This window comes from Dryas octopetala, chromosome 2 (genome assembly GCF_963921425.1).
Source record: "Dryas octopetala chromosome 2, drDryOcto1.1, whole genome shotgun sequence".
NCBI classification, from domain to species: domain Eukaryota; kingdom Viridiplantae; phylum Streptophyta; class Magnoliopsida; order Rosales; family Rosaceae; genus Dryas; species Dryas octopetala.
The window spans coordinates 10,429,393-10,444,408 of record NC_141367.1 but is presented as its reverse complement, the minus strand read 5'-3'; the positions used below and the strand labels follow the sequence as shown (position 1 = coordinate 10,444,408).

At 37.2% G+C, this 15,016-nt stretch overlaps 1 protein-coding gene across 1 annotated transcript; it reads left to right on the top strand.

The window, feature by feature from the left end:
- Nucleotides 1–1,217: 1,217 nt before the first annotated feature.
- Nucleotides 1,218–10,327, top strand: LOC147293007 (uncharacterized). Its single transcript, XM_086232772.1, has 9 exons — nt 1,218–1,379; nt 1,465–1,548; nt 3,098–3,207; nt 3,368–3,418; nt 4,893–5,036; nt 6,183–6,272; nt 6,747–6,853; nt 8,552–8,636; nt 10,033–10,327. Exons 1-9 carry the CDS (start codon nt 1,268–1,270, stop codon nt 10,129–10,131), a joined length of 882 nt encoding a protein of 293 aa, XP_086088898.1. The 5' UTR covers nt 1,218–1,267; the 3' UTR covers nt 10,132–10,327.
- The last annotated feature ends 4,689 nt before the right edge of the window (nt 10,328–15,016 follow it).

Sequence of the window (15,016 nt, the reverse complement as noted above, 5' to 3'; positions counted from 1 at the left end):
TCGCAGACTCACAAACGAAGCCTTCAGGTCGCAAACGAAGAGTTGAAGACGGAGAGAAAAAAATACGAGAAAAACGATGATTTGGTGTATTTAGAAAATGGGGTATTTTTAGATAATTTTTAAATTTTTATTTCAAAAAGTGGGCTACCAAACATGTTTTCATTTAGAAAAAATGAGATGTTGTTTTTAAAAATAAAAAACAGTATTTAAATCAAATACCAAACAGGGCCTAAATATTGCGTTGAAAAAACCATGGGGACAAAAAAGTTGACAATATTGAGACCAAATAGGGCATTCATTATCATTAATATAGGGCATTCATTATCATCCATATGTGGCATTCATTTTCATGACCTATCACACAACATACATGATGCACCAACTTGGTACAGTTCGACAATGCCTTGGCAATCCCATTGTTTAAACCTATTTCAAAATGCTTTGGAAATTACCAAAAAACTTAAAAAATTATTTAAAAACAGTTTTGTGAAAATATTTTTTCCTTAATTTTACTCATGGGCAAAATGGGAAGTTTTGAAAAAAATTTGATTTAAGAAAAAAGTAGGCAATAGGTCCCACATTGTCATATAGAGAAAAAATCAGGTGGCAAATAGGAAAAAAATTTTATGGATGGTATAGGAGTAGGGGTGGGTTTTTTAACCGACCAAATCGAAAAAACATACCGACGGACACCAAACCGATCGGTGTGGTATTGTTTTGTGATTTTTTGGTATCGGTAAGATAACCGAATTGAACCGCTATATGGAAACAATGGTAATCTCCCCCCACCGAAAATTACCGATACCAAAATGCTATACTTCTTCTTCTTCTTCTGCAGCTTGCAACGTCGCCGGTGCTGTGTTGCCTCCAAGAAGAAGATAATAGAGCTGGCATTTGGCAGTGTTGTCGGAGAAGAAAAGAGAGGTGATAGATAGTGACCGACGACCACCGAGAAGTCGACCGACCACCACCAAAATCGAAGCCGTTGATAAACGAACTTGTTAGTGGCCGTGGCGGTTGTGAGTCTGGCCTTGTTGGTGTCGGCACGGTAGTCGATTAAGCTACATCGGTTCGTTTACTAAACCGATTCCACCCTTATATAAAAGCACACCCGTTATGGTCTGAATTTACCAAAATACCCCTAGTATTACACGTTGTCTTTCAATTAGGCCATCTCTCTTTTAAATCTCTAAACCCTAAACCTCCGCACGGTCCTTGCGTTCTCTCCGCCTGTCTGTGTAGGGCTCTCTGTTGCGCGGAGAAGAATATGTTGCGCAGAAACATTAGATTAAGAAGGGAGTACTTGTACAGAAAGAGCTTAGAAGGAAAGCAACGGTTGCTCTACGAGAAGAAGCGCAAGATCAGAGAAGCTCTAGAAGGTTTCACCACTCTCTATGTCCTCTCTGTTCTTTATTTGTACGTTGAATTTTCTGGGTTGCACCTAACTACTAACTTTTCTTGTAGAGGGGAAACCGATTCCTACTGAGCTTAGGAATGAGGAGGCAGTGCTTCGTCAAGAAATCGATCTGGAGGATGAAAACACTGCTGGTATGATGGGTTTATCTGTTTTTGAGTTTTTCAGAAGAATGGGTGTATTTTCTGTTACTTTTCTTTTTGTTTTGTGAAAATGTGGGAATTAAGTTTGACTGAGTCAGCTGCCTATTGATGCTTTTGCTTGAAAAAATAAATGACCCAAATGACATTAGCTTGAAATTGCACTAGTCTGTCGTTTATTGTTGGCATTTAGAAGTGATATGGTGACATTTGTAAATCCAGTAGTTGAGATACTTTTTGCAGTTATTTGATAATCTAGTTGAAATTCAAAGAGGAGAAAGGAGTCGAGATGTTATATTTGATGGTTCTGTTGAGTATGAAAAGGAGGAGGGACGTTTTGGTGGGTTTGCAGAGTGTTTGGAGTAATCATGTGACTCGTCTAGACTGTTGAACATTCATTGTAGATTCAGTAGTTAGGACGAAATTGGGCATGAGACGAGCAGCCATCAAGTTGCCAGACTGATTTTGTGGAAACCCCCTAGTTTGAAATAAAAAAGCTATATTAAAGTTTCAGATGTGTATATTTATGGATTTGCAGCTGGTTTTTAAAATCAGAACTTTGAAAAATTCTAATGCCAACCATGGCACTACTTCAGTTTCATATAAGAGGTAACAAGTCAAAACTAAAAAAGCAAAAGAGGTACATGAGACTAAAAATTGGCCTTTTCGAGGACATCCATTAAAAATTGAATGTTGAGAAGATGAGACTATACAAGCATACCACCGTTGGAGGTAGCCCATTTCAGGTGGACTGCAACTCATAAGAAAATTTCAATAATTGATAATTTGAGTTTGAGTGGAAGAATTCTGGTTAATAGGTGTTATATTAATAAAAGAAACTGTGGGTCATCTTTTGTTACATTGCTGAACAGTGGGACATCTTGTCCCCTGTATTGTACTTCCTTACTTTCATTAATAAGAGTTTTTGTTTCTCATAACAAAAATTCTTTTGTTGTATTGCATGGTAGCTTGGGTATTTATGTTTTTTAATTGGGGTAAATTGGGTTTTACCTTGCTCGGTTGGTGAGTTTTGTTAGGCTGCATGGTCATTTTGTCTTAAAGCAAATATCACGGTTTGGATAGAAATTCAGTTCAACATCTTCCTGTCTTTCTGGATGGAGTGGAATAATTGACCCATGGATGGAGAAGAGCATTTTTTGGTTACAGAGGAGTTCAAAGGGGGAGGAAATTCAATATGGTACTGGGTGTGGGGAAGGAGCACTCTTCTTGGCTTTTTTTCTTTTTCTTAATTATATTATTTACTTATCAAAAACAAAAATTAGGCTGTACAAAACTTTATCACATGGTTTAGTCTTTTGTCTGCTGTAGAATTTGAGGAGCATCCTTTATTCTTTCTGCACTAAACAGAAAATAGGAAGGGTCATATTTTTTTTCTTGTCTTTAAAAGTATTATATTTCTTGTTTATGTATAATAGTTTATAATGTATTCGATAATAATTTTAACATGTATTTGTTATGTAATATTTAGTTTTACATTTTATCAAGCTAGTGATTCTTCATAATTTTCATTTCTGAATCCTAGTCCCAAGGTCACATATCGATGATGAGTATGCAAACGCATCAGAAACAGATCCAAAAATTCTGCTAACTACTTCTCGGGATCCGAGTGCTCCGCTAATACAATTTGCAAAGGTTGGTATATCCTGTTTCTTTCATATCATATATTCATATATGTATATATATATGTATATATTTATTCATCTTGCTGAACTTTTTGTGTTCACTTTGTTGGTATTTTTCAAGGTTGGTTTTGATTTTTGATATTATGGTTCAAATGCCACTGTTGTTGCAGGAACTGAAATTTGTTTTTCCTAATGCACAACAAATGAATCGTGGTGGCCAGGTTGGTGCACTGTTTTCCCAATCTTTCTTGGCTTATTTTTTTTCCCTGTTCGGTATACTTAAATCCATGGTTGCTTGATGATGAACTTGGACTGTAAGCCAGTTTCCATGTTTTGTTTTTGTTGTTCTTACGTGGAGGTCAAGAATATGCCTCATGAATTTTAAATCAAGAAATATGCATTACACCCTTCGTATGATAAAGAAAATTAATTAAAGCATTTAGTTTTTCATTACAACATGACCTAAAAAAGCCTCACTTACTGGTATCTGAGTAATTCTTCCTGTTGCTTTTACATTCCTTGTCGCATAAGTAGCGACCTGCACGAATGGTGTAACGACTGCCCCGCTGTCTCCGACATGGACCCGGTGAAATTGAATTCTCCGTGTTTTGTGGAATGCTTAGTTTATGTATTTATGGTATTGAATGGCTAGAACATTGTGTACAAGCATAGGAAAACAAGCTTGGCAGCTGCCTAATGCCATTTAAAAGTTGTTCCTTTTTAATACCCATGCATCTGGTAAGAACTTATGTATAAATCTAATTCTCTCCCAGTATGTTCATAATTCGAGGAGTTCAGTTTAATATATCTTAGCTTGGTTCTTCCCTACCTTATCAGTGTGGTCGACTTGCATTTCTTGCTAGTGGTAATATAAAGTTGCGAATTGTCCAATTAATTCAGCTTGTTGGAAAGTTTTGACTCTTCAATAGTAATAAGAAATTGAGAATCAACATATTATATATATATATTTTTTTTTTCCCGTAAATATGACTTATTGATAAGTGACTTCTTTTTAAGTAAGTTACTAACACGGTTTTATTAAACAAATGCCAGGGGGGCATTACCTGAGTACACAAGAAGTATATACAAATAGGTGAAAAAAAAGGTAAGGAAAATAGGATAAAAAGATGGAGATAACCTTTTTGTCCACTCAAACAGCCTTCTCAAGAAATAGCCCTTCCTAAGTCTTTAAATGAATCCTTGACTCCATTGAAAGCACTGCCATTTAAGTCTAACCACAGACACCAGACAAGTGATGAAGCTCTACTCTGAACTTACTTATTTGCCAATATTTTTTCTGCATAGTGGTGTTTCACCTCTTATGAATCAACCATGCATTTCCAAACATTGAGTTATTGGCAGATATTTGCTGCGCATTCAGTTTCATCACTCTTTTGTGTGATTCTTTGTGCTTTTACATTTGTGCTGCGATTTATGGTTCCTTTACTTGAGAACATGGTGTGATTTTTTTATTTTTGTTTAAGGTGAAACCACTAATTCTTTTCTGTGTTATTCTATTTCTCTTAAGTGTTGGAATTCTTGCAATGTGTTAAAAAAATGAAAAGAGTTGGTCCTTCTTGACCTCCTATCACATTTGAGGATAATACCTATCATGGTTCTGATGCTTTGGTCCTTCTGCATAGTAAAGCATCTACTTGACTCTTTTTTTTTTTTTTTTTTCTCCAAACCCTGCAGGTTATTTCTGAAATCATTGAAACTTGCCGTGCACATGATTTTACAGATGTTGTGTTGGTTCATGAACATCGTGGTGTTCCAGATGGTTTGATTATAAGCCACCTTCCGTTTGGTCCAACAGCTTATTTTCAACTACTCAATGTGGTAAGTAGTGTAATAATCTTTGTGTTAATGCAGGGCAAATTTCTTGATATTAAAACTGATGTAGAACAGCAGAAAAGAAATTCGGACAACAGGAAGTTTCTAGTAGTCTTCAGCAACAAAACTTAGGAGAAAGTGAGGCAGAGATACAGTTTTGAAAAGTGGAAGAGAGGGATCATGGTCTAAAGGTTTGAATTGGGCTAGAAAGGGATTAAGTTTTATTTCTATCAGGAATCAGAGATTTTTTGGTTACTGGAAACAGTGCTTGAGGAAGAGATGTGCTAAGGTTTTCAAATTTGTGATTTTAAGGGTTAATTCGCTTAAACAAAGTTTAGTTAATGATAGAAACTCATTGTAAAGTTGCAACAATTAAAATAAAGTTGAAGATGATAAATCTCGGCCTCACACTAGAAATGAAACTTCTGTTGCTTAAATCCACCAAGACAGCCTCATAGCTTCTGGTAACATTTACTGAAAGATATTGTTGTTGAATGAAAAGAGTTTATGGATCTATATAGTCTCTTAGTAGACTAGGATCTAAAATTGGGAAACCAAACATAAAAGGCAATCCAATAACTTGAGATGGCCCCTGAAAGTCCTTGGACCACTAGTACAGTCCATGCACAGTTAATCTTGGCGAATCTAATAATATAAATATATTATTAGAGTCCAGTGGTAAAGGACGAGTTGGGGAAGTCTGCCTAGTTTGCAAGGTCCTCAGTTCGATCCCCACTGGGTGCATACACTCCAGTTGGGGCCACCACCACCCAATTCCACTATCGACTATTGATGGAGTTGGGGTTTTGTCCTGACCGTCCGGATTGGTGGGTCTACACGTGCCCTCGGGATTAGTCGGGTCAAAGATCAGGATACCCGAGACATCAAAAATAAAAATAAAAATATAATAATAACAAAAAAAAAAAGCATCAGCTCTGTAGTGCAAAGAAACATAAAAGGAAGAGGTGAAAGTAACAGTTGTAGAATGCCAATCATGATGAACATTGAAATTAAACCATATTTATGAATTAACTAATGTTTAAGTTTGCTCAATTTTTTTTTGGTTGCTTTTGTGACTTTGTGGTGCTTGCACTGGATCTATGCTTTGACTTTTTTAGTTTATTCACTCTGCTAATAGTATTTTACTTTTAGGTTACAAGACATGACATCAAGGACAAGAAAGCCATGGGAACGATGCCGCAGGTTTATCCACATTTGATTCTTAACAATTTCACGACTAAGGTATCATATCACATTTAAAGATTTCAACATCTTGATTGCTCTCTTTACTCAATATATTTTGCCAAGAAAGATCAGACCCCATTGTTCTAATTGAAAATGTGACCACTGAGATTGATTCTATGGTTCAGACTTCAGTGAGAAGAATGATAATTGTTCTTTAAATAAATCAGCATTACAGTATTTATGACTTAAATAATGACTACGAAAATAATATGGGGAATTTTTCTGTTGGAAGCACCATCGTATCCAACTTGGTTTGATGTTGGTGCTTCTGTCTTTATTGATAACCTACCCCTGATTATTATTTGTTTCTGTATTCTTATGTTTTTCTGATTCCTTGACTCCTTGCATATGGTGTACTACTACCCATCTTAATCTTATGTATATTTGCATCACTTCATATTTTTGAGTTGGTCTTCTTAATTGCTGACCTATGGACTGTTTTATTATTATTTTTTTCTTGATTGTTAATAGTTGGGTGAGAGGACAGCAAATATTTTAAAGCATCTCTTTCCAGTGCCAAAGCCAGATACGAAACGAATAATCACTTTTGCCAATCAGTCTGATTACATTTCATTCAGGTTGGTTTGTTGTTACATACCTGTAGGGATGCTTGTTGAGGATATCGTTTAGTTGGTGTCATAAGCTTAATCATCATGAAGATTAAATTGTAAGAACTTGTCCCTGGCAACCTCCACCTAATCTTAACTTAAATCGTAAGAACTTTTTCTTGTTTCTCTAAGTCACTCTATCAGTAGTCTTGCTGGTGCACTTTTCTTTCTTCCTTTCCTTTTCTCTTTTTCTGCTATTGTGCTTAAATATCTTGTAATAAATGTATAAAAAAAAATTTCACGGTGAAAGATTGTTCAGAGTTTGTGGCCTCTATGCATGCCATTTTTTCAATAATAATATTATATGCATGCATAATTTTATTAATGAGGACAGTGGTCGGGTCGGGTTGGTTACCGTCGGTTTGATGGATTTGAGAACCCAGTAATACCCTTTGAATCTCGGTTCAGGTTGGGAAATGCCACACAGCAACCGAACCAGATTACAGAAATTCGGTCTGTTTGGGTCAGTTGTTGGGTTGAACCGACCTCCTGCCCACCCTATTTATAAGAAAAAAAAAAAAATGGAAAGAAAAAGTCTATGCTGGAATCTATAATACCCGGAGATGCCATGGCATTTACATGCGAAAATATTATTTTGGTCATCTTTTAGATTACAAGTTCAAAGACATTCTATGTTGGTTCTGGATTCTTTGCATCATAGGTAGTGAGATGTTGCCTAGTTAAGGTTCTCGTCGACCGTTAAGCTTCCAACTGAGTTTGTGCACAAATTACGACGGATACTTGACTGATGTAGGACAACATAAGGTGGGTGTTTCCTATGATTATGGTGGGCTTTAGATGATAAAAATTTTGGTAAATAGAAAAGTTTTATGGTTGCTTTAATTTAAGAGAAACTAGAGAAATAGAGAATTATAGGAAGGAGGAGAAGGGGGAAGAAAGTAGAGGAGGAGATATCAGGGCACCGAGCCTTGAACAACCTTTAAATTTTTCACTCATCCAAATCTGATTTGCTTACAAGAGATGGTCATATTTAAGGTTTCTAATAGAACTCCCAAGACTCCAAGAAATACTAAAAGACTCATTAAATAAGAGAACTCTTAGTACTAACAATGACAGCGGCCATGGCAGCTCTAATGGTTAACATGGCCGGTGTCATCCATAACCAGCAATAAAATAATTAGGGTTAGGGTTAGAGGTAGCTGCCATAGGCATTGCCATCAAGAACTAACACAAAAATTGTTAGGATTAGGGTATTTTGGGAATGTTGGTGAATGAATTGAGTAATAAAGTTTGTTGTTTTCAATTTTGTGGGTGGGTCAAGCAGTTTGGGGGTGGAAATAGTACTGCTTTGGAGCATTTTACACTTAGAGAAAGCCCCTTTCTTTCCATAACATTTTTATTTTTTTTGTGGATGACTGGTTGGTATTTTATACATTGTTAGTGCTGTGCTTTAAAAATAGCTCTTTGGGCTCCCATTTTTTCAGTCAGAATAAATATTTATGCTACTGTTTCCATAATTTGATGCAAACTAGCTTTTTTTGTGTTTTTTTTCCCTATTTTGTCTTTAAGGATTGATTTAGTGAGCAATTGTACCATCGGATTCGTTATAATTCTTATACAGTCAGATATTTCTTATCTAGGACTGTAGTATTCTCTAAGTGCACATGTCTTGCTTTGATTTTCCATTAACAATTTGAGAACCTGCAGGCATCATGTTTATGAGAAGCATGGAGGTCCTAAATCCATTGAGCTGAAGGAGATTGGTCCTCGATTTGAATTGAGGCTATTTAAGGTTATTACTTCACATTTCATTCACTTTATCTTCATTATCGATAAATTTTTGCTTCTTGCAATGATGTCACATGTGCTTCATTTTACATTCACATGGGGGATGTTGTTGATGTTCTGTGGGAAACAGTTGTTAAAAGTCTCTGTTACTTTTACCTTCCCCATGGAATTGTGGATGTGGCTTTTGTGTAAATATATATATATATATATACACACACACACACACAGAGCCGTTCAGGTGCGAAGTGCGAACTTGCTATCGAGCGCTCGGTATATAGCGCCGCCGAGAGCTCGATGAAGTTTTTTTAAAACAGGAGATCGCTTATTGCCAAGCGCTGCTTCCTCTGCCCTTTTTTAGGGTATAAGCCAACAAGTTCACCCCATACCCCCCTAGGGTATACAATGACCTAAAACCCAAACACAATGCCGACAAACTAGGATCGAGCGCTCAGTATTGAAAAATTATACACTACTGAGCACTCGGAAGTGATTACCGAGTGCTTGATGCTATGTGTGAATGTGTGAACGTTTGCACCTGAATGAGCCTGTATATATATAAAATATTTTTTTATTTATTTGTATACCTCTCTGCTTCTTTCTGATTGTTGCAATCTGCACCCAAATTCTTCAATATCAGTTTGCTTAAGTCTCTTTTTTGGTGCTTGAAGAATTGTGTTTCTAAGGTCACTGTATTTGTCTGATGGTAGTTGGCTCCAAAAGACAGGTTTACGCAGTTAAGTGTTCTGCCTTGAACGTCTTACAAAAAAACCTGTGCCCAATTATGTCTTACCCTTCCTATCCTTTGCCCTACCTTTTCTAGGTTCAAGCACATTGGGAGAAACCTGTTTGTTGGGTTGGTGGATTTTTTTTTTAATCTCTTTATTTACTAACAAATGCTAGAAAATGATGGTAATTTTAGGGTCTGTTTGGTTCATGATCTAAAAATAGGTTTAAAAAACTAGTATCCAACTCAAAATGTGCATTCTATTCTTAGTGGTTTTGATGTTTTGGAAACAAGTTCGGTATCAAATATGAAAATTGTTATGGAATTTCAAAAATTTTGAAAATGACTTGGTATTAGTGTATTGAGTCCCAGACCTAGGGCTTAGGATTTGGGGTTCAAGGTTAGGGGCTTAGGTCTAAAGACTAGGGCTCGAAGCCCGAGTTTGGGGTTCAAGGCCCAAGTCCAGGGTCTTGGATCCAAGATTCCGGGTTGAGGTTCGGACTTTGGGTCTAGTCCCCAGGTTTGAGGTTCGGATTTCAATGTGCTGGTAGTGTGATGATCTAATGACCTGGCTTCTTGGTTAAGGTCATTTTCGGTCTTTTTCTATGTTTATGACTACTAGTGTTTAATATTTCATTATATTACTTTTTGACACTTTTTCGCATTTGTTTTACAGATAAGGTTAGGAACAGTGGATCAGAGTGAAGCCCTGACTGAATGGGTCATCAGGCCATACATGAACACAGCCAAGAAACAGAAGTTTATAGGGGATTAAAGCATGAACAATTTGTAATTACAATTTTGGTAACCAGTCTTTTGAAACTTTATGATTCGTTTACCGTTTTTATAGCCAGAGAGGGATAATATATGGGAGAAATTGTAAAACTATATGAAACTAAAACGTTAAAAGAGGAAAAAGAATATATTTAATGCTGATTTTATTTTTGAATCTTTAATTCTTAATTTTTGAATCATTCTGTATAAATTTTTTCCTCATTTCCTGACATGCATCATCTCTCACAAAGTGTCACTAAACTAGTCATTTTGCAAATAGTGCATTTTGGAAATAAAAAAAAATCATTATTATCATTTCCTTGCTTTTTCCTCATTCCCTGACATGTATCATCTTTCACGAAGTGTTACTAAACTAGAGCCGGGCGGTGGTCGGGTTGAGGCCTAACCCGTTAATCGGGCCGAGTCCTCGGGTTGAGGCCTGGCCAATCCAAACTGCCTACCATATAAGCAGGTTAGTCAGGTTCGGCCTAGTAGGGGTGGCAGGTTGGGTGGGTCGGTTTTGGCCCAGCCCGAGAACAATAGAGTTTCTTTGTTTGGTTTTTTGTTCAATTTTGTAGCAACTTTTACTTTGGTTTGAATAGGCCCATTTTTTAGCATTTTTCAACCAAACCACCAATTTATAATGAGTATAAAGTATAAATCATAAAGGGAAAAAATTTGGGGCCTCCAAATCTTTTGCCTCAATCTGATGTGGGAAAATTAAATTGTACACGTCACTATTTGTTTTGTTGTTGATAATTGTACACATCATTATTTATTTATAATATCACATTAAAATCATTTTTATTGAAAGACCATTTTATCCCTCCAAAATCCAGTTACCCCTAATTTTTCTCACCCAATTTTCTCTTTCAATTTCTTGTCCTCAACTCTTCCCATCTCATATTCCTAATTCATCATCCTTTCTAACAATTCCTTATATTTTTTAACTTTTCATTTTGCTTATTTTATCTTTTTATATCATGTCTCATTTATGTTGTTTAATTGATTTTTCCATGTTAATTGCAACTTTGAATGTAATTGCAGGGAAGGGAAAAAACAGGTTGGGGTAGAACTGGGGTGTACGTTTTTTTTTTTTTTTTGGGGGGGGGGGGGGGGGGGGGGGAAGAGAGTTATTCTCTTAAAAATATAAAGAAATAAGGATGAAATTAGTATGATAAAGTTTGTTAATGTTTCCTTGTCATGGTTATTAGTTCTTCGACCTCGAAAATTAATATTAATTGTCGGTGGGTTTTGAGAGAAATTAAAAGCACAAAGTAGTATAAGCTACCAATTAGAGAGAGAGAGAGAGAGATCCCAAATGTAACCCCCACTTAAAACATCATTATTAAATTAATGGCCATCTATAAGCAAGCTCCAATCACTATAGAACTTCAGTTACCTTCATGTAGTCTTCCTAATGTTGATGTGAGATCACTTTCCTCCATTAATTCTTCAAACTCTCTGATCGATAATCCTATTAATTGGATAGCCAAAGTCAGCACCAACCTTGTCCATATTGGATTAATGGGAAATAAATGACAAGGTCCCATCCCGGCCAGATGTTTTCACTAACATGGTTTGTCTAGCATATCTTGATCTCTCTTATAATCATCTTGAAGATTTTGCCCCTTTAAGTGGGCAATATTTACGCCACATGAAAGTTTATTTATAAAGGATACATACACTTATTATTTCTATCTTTTTTATCAAGTAAGAGTGTAACATGAAAGTTTTATTGTAAAAGTTGAGGTCAATTTAGGTTTTTACAAAGGCCAGTGCTATTCCGACCACCCTAAACTGCTAAGTTGACCATCTTATTTCAAAATTCCAACTTTACCCTTAAAACAAAAAATTTCAATTTTGTTCATCAAGTCATTCGACAGTTATCTACCGAAATATTTATGGTTATTCGACAGTTATATGCTGAACATTGATAGATTACTCGGTGGATAACCATCAAATGGAAATGAAAAAGGCATTCGATAATTTATCTGTCGAAATATTTGTATTTATTCGACACTTATCTGTCGAACATTGCTGGATGTTTCGGTAGATGATCACCGAATGGATCTTGGTGATTTCATTATGTTTTTGCAATAAAGGGTAAAATAGGAAAAAAGTTGGACAAAATATGTTAGGGTGGTCAACTCAGCAGCTAAGGGTGTATGTTCTGTATAGCCTCACTTTTTTACAAATTGTTAATGGCATTTCATAGATTTTTTGCACTTTAATAAAATCCTATTTTCTACCTCAATGCTTTAACTTTTCAACATAAAAAACACTTGAACAATATGCAAACCCACTTACATGTCGAATTGTCGACGCTTGCTCAAACGCTTTACAAGCACAAAAATATATCATTTTGCAGCCAAGGGGTGTCAAACCCATAACTTAAGAGACAATGGCTCACTACACACCTCATACATATCAAAACGACTCTCACCACACAAGAAAAACAAAGGGTGCCACTATTTAGACCTAACAAATTTATTAGTATCCCCAATACTTTAATAAAAAATGTGAGCTACTATTTGCACATCCTGTTTTTTTATTTTTGCACATCCTTTTCTCCTACACACCTCCTACCATTTTTTAAAATTTAAAATTTCTCTTTTACACATCCCTCCCATTACTAAAATACCCCAACATCATTAATGTCACCAAATTTCTCACTACACACTCACCCAACTCAAACACTACACACCCCACTAACACATCCAAACTACACACCCCACCCCAAATGTGAATTTTTAAATAAAAAAAAAAACAAAGAACAAAGGACAAAAAGATGCTGAAACCAGCCACCCCGTAAGCCTTTGCCATCCTAGCCACCTCGCAAGCCTCCACCTACCACGCTGCCCATCGTCGGCGGTCGGACCCACACTGTCGGCCCCTCCTCTCCCTTTATTTCTCTTTATTTCTCTTTCTCTTTCTCTTTCTCTTTCTCTTTCTCTTTCTCTCTCTCTCTCTCTTCGCACCTCCTCAGTCTGACGGAAAGGGAGAAGAGGGGACCGGCAGCGTGGGGCTTGACTACCGGCAACGAGGGGCTCGACCTTTGGCGAGAAGGGCTGTGGCTGGCAAGGGGTTGGATGGTAGTTTTGAGTTTTGTTTTTTCAGAAAAAAAACATGTTGTCCTTTATTATCTTTTAATAATGGGTGATTGTGGTAATTTCACAAATTGAATAGAGAGCGTGTGCAAAAAAAAAAAAAAATGTGTGCAAATAGAAAAAAAAAGGTGTGCAAATAGCAACTCTCTAAAAAATATGTTCCTATTATAACATAATGTAAATAGACTAAAAAGAACATGCAATTAATTAAAAAACAAACCCACTACAACCTATTCACAAACTCAATATGATCTCTATACCTAACATCACCTTAAATAAATACATATTAGAATAATAAAAAATAAAAATAAAAAAACCCACTCCTACCACCAAACCCAGCACCCCACGTACCCCTTCACCTCCCCACCGCCCACCCTTTCCGACTTATTTCTTAGGCGCTCGCACGACACAGACTTCTTTCTAGACGTTGGTGTAGGCGCGGTGGGACCCACCGAGCATGAGGCTGGGGCCGAAGTGGGCTCCCTCCTCGTTGTCGAAGACCCGCGCAATGGCAGTTTCTTGAAGACTGCTGCCTATGGACATTTTGGAAGGGACGATGTTGACTTCACATGGGATGTGGTCAAGCCACTCAAGAGCGACAAGGTCCTTGCTTGAATCAATTGATTTGATCATGTGCTGTTGTTGCTCTCAGTGTCTCACCATACTAGCATTTTTGCCACTTGGGTTTATTTTTTTTAGTTGTTTTGATTTTATTTTTTTGTAAAGATTTTTATTTCTTGTGTTCCTTCAAAAATGTGTTTAGTTTAGAGTGTTGCTATTTGCACACCTTTTTTTCACTTTTTCTTACTTCATATCTTCACACTCTTCTCATAATTAAATTTTATCATACATACACCCCTCTTAATTACCATAATATCCATATTTTATCTATTTCAAAAAATGAAACACATCCAGCCCACACCTAGCCCCTTCCCTGGCCACCGACCACCTCCCCACTCCACCCGACCCACCCAGCCCCTCCCCTGATCTCTCTCTCTCTCTCTCTCTCTCTCTCTCTCCTTCCCTCTCCCCTCCGAACATCCACTTAAAAAAAAAAATTTGCAAGTTGGCTTGGCTTGAGCTTTCTGGCGGGTGTGAGTGGTTGGTAGGTAATTAAGGACAGTTCTAGGAAGTGTTGGCCAGCCTATGGGGAGTATTTTCTAATCGGTGGGGTGACTGGTGGTGGTCGGATTGAGGAGGGAGTGGTGGTGTTGGGATGGTTGTGTGCACATGGAGTGGCGCGCTAGCTAGCGGTGGAGGTTGGGTTGGAGAGTCGGGGGGAAAAGAGAGGGAGCTTTTGGTGGGTTCTCGCCGCCTGGTTCGCCGGTGAACCTGCCAGACTGAGAGTTGTAGAGAGAGAGTGAGGGCTGGGGTTGGGTTTCAGGGAGAGAGAAAAATGAGGGGATGGGGATGGGGATGGGGATATGGGTGGGGTGGTCGACGGGATAAGAGGGAAGGAGAGAAAGAAAGATGGCGGTTGGTTCCTCACGGGGGTGGGTGCTGTGATGGGGAGAATGAGAGATAGAGAGATGGGGTTTTGAGTAATTTTATTTTAGGCATTTTTTGTTATTTCACAAATTAAATTTATAGGGTGGGCAAAAATAAAAAAAAAGGTGTGCAAATAGCAGCACTCTTAGTTTATTATGTTTGGGGTTTAATATTGGAGGTGACAAACATATGGAAGTATGTATTCACAAATCACAGAGGTTTTATGCTTTGGGGCTGCTCACAGAGATTAATAAAGAAATTGATGGAGAGCTGGTTTTGCGGTGGAGC

Excerpts from the sequence above, each read along its gene's own strand:
- LOC147293007 (XM_086232772.1), top strand. The coding sequence starts at position 1,268 with ATGTTGCGCAGAAACATTAGATTAAGAAGGGAGTACTTGTACAGAAAG. Across the intron at positions 3,419-4,892 it reads AAATGAATCGTGGTGGCCAG|GTTATTTCTGAAATCATTGA; the intron begins GTTGGTGCACTG and ends CAAACCCTGCAG. Across the intron at positions 6,854-8,551 it reads TCTGATTACATTTCATTCAG|GCATCATGTTTATGAGAAGC; the intron begins GTTGGTTTGTTG and ends GAGAACCTGCAG.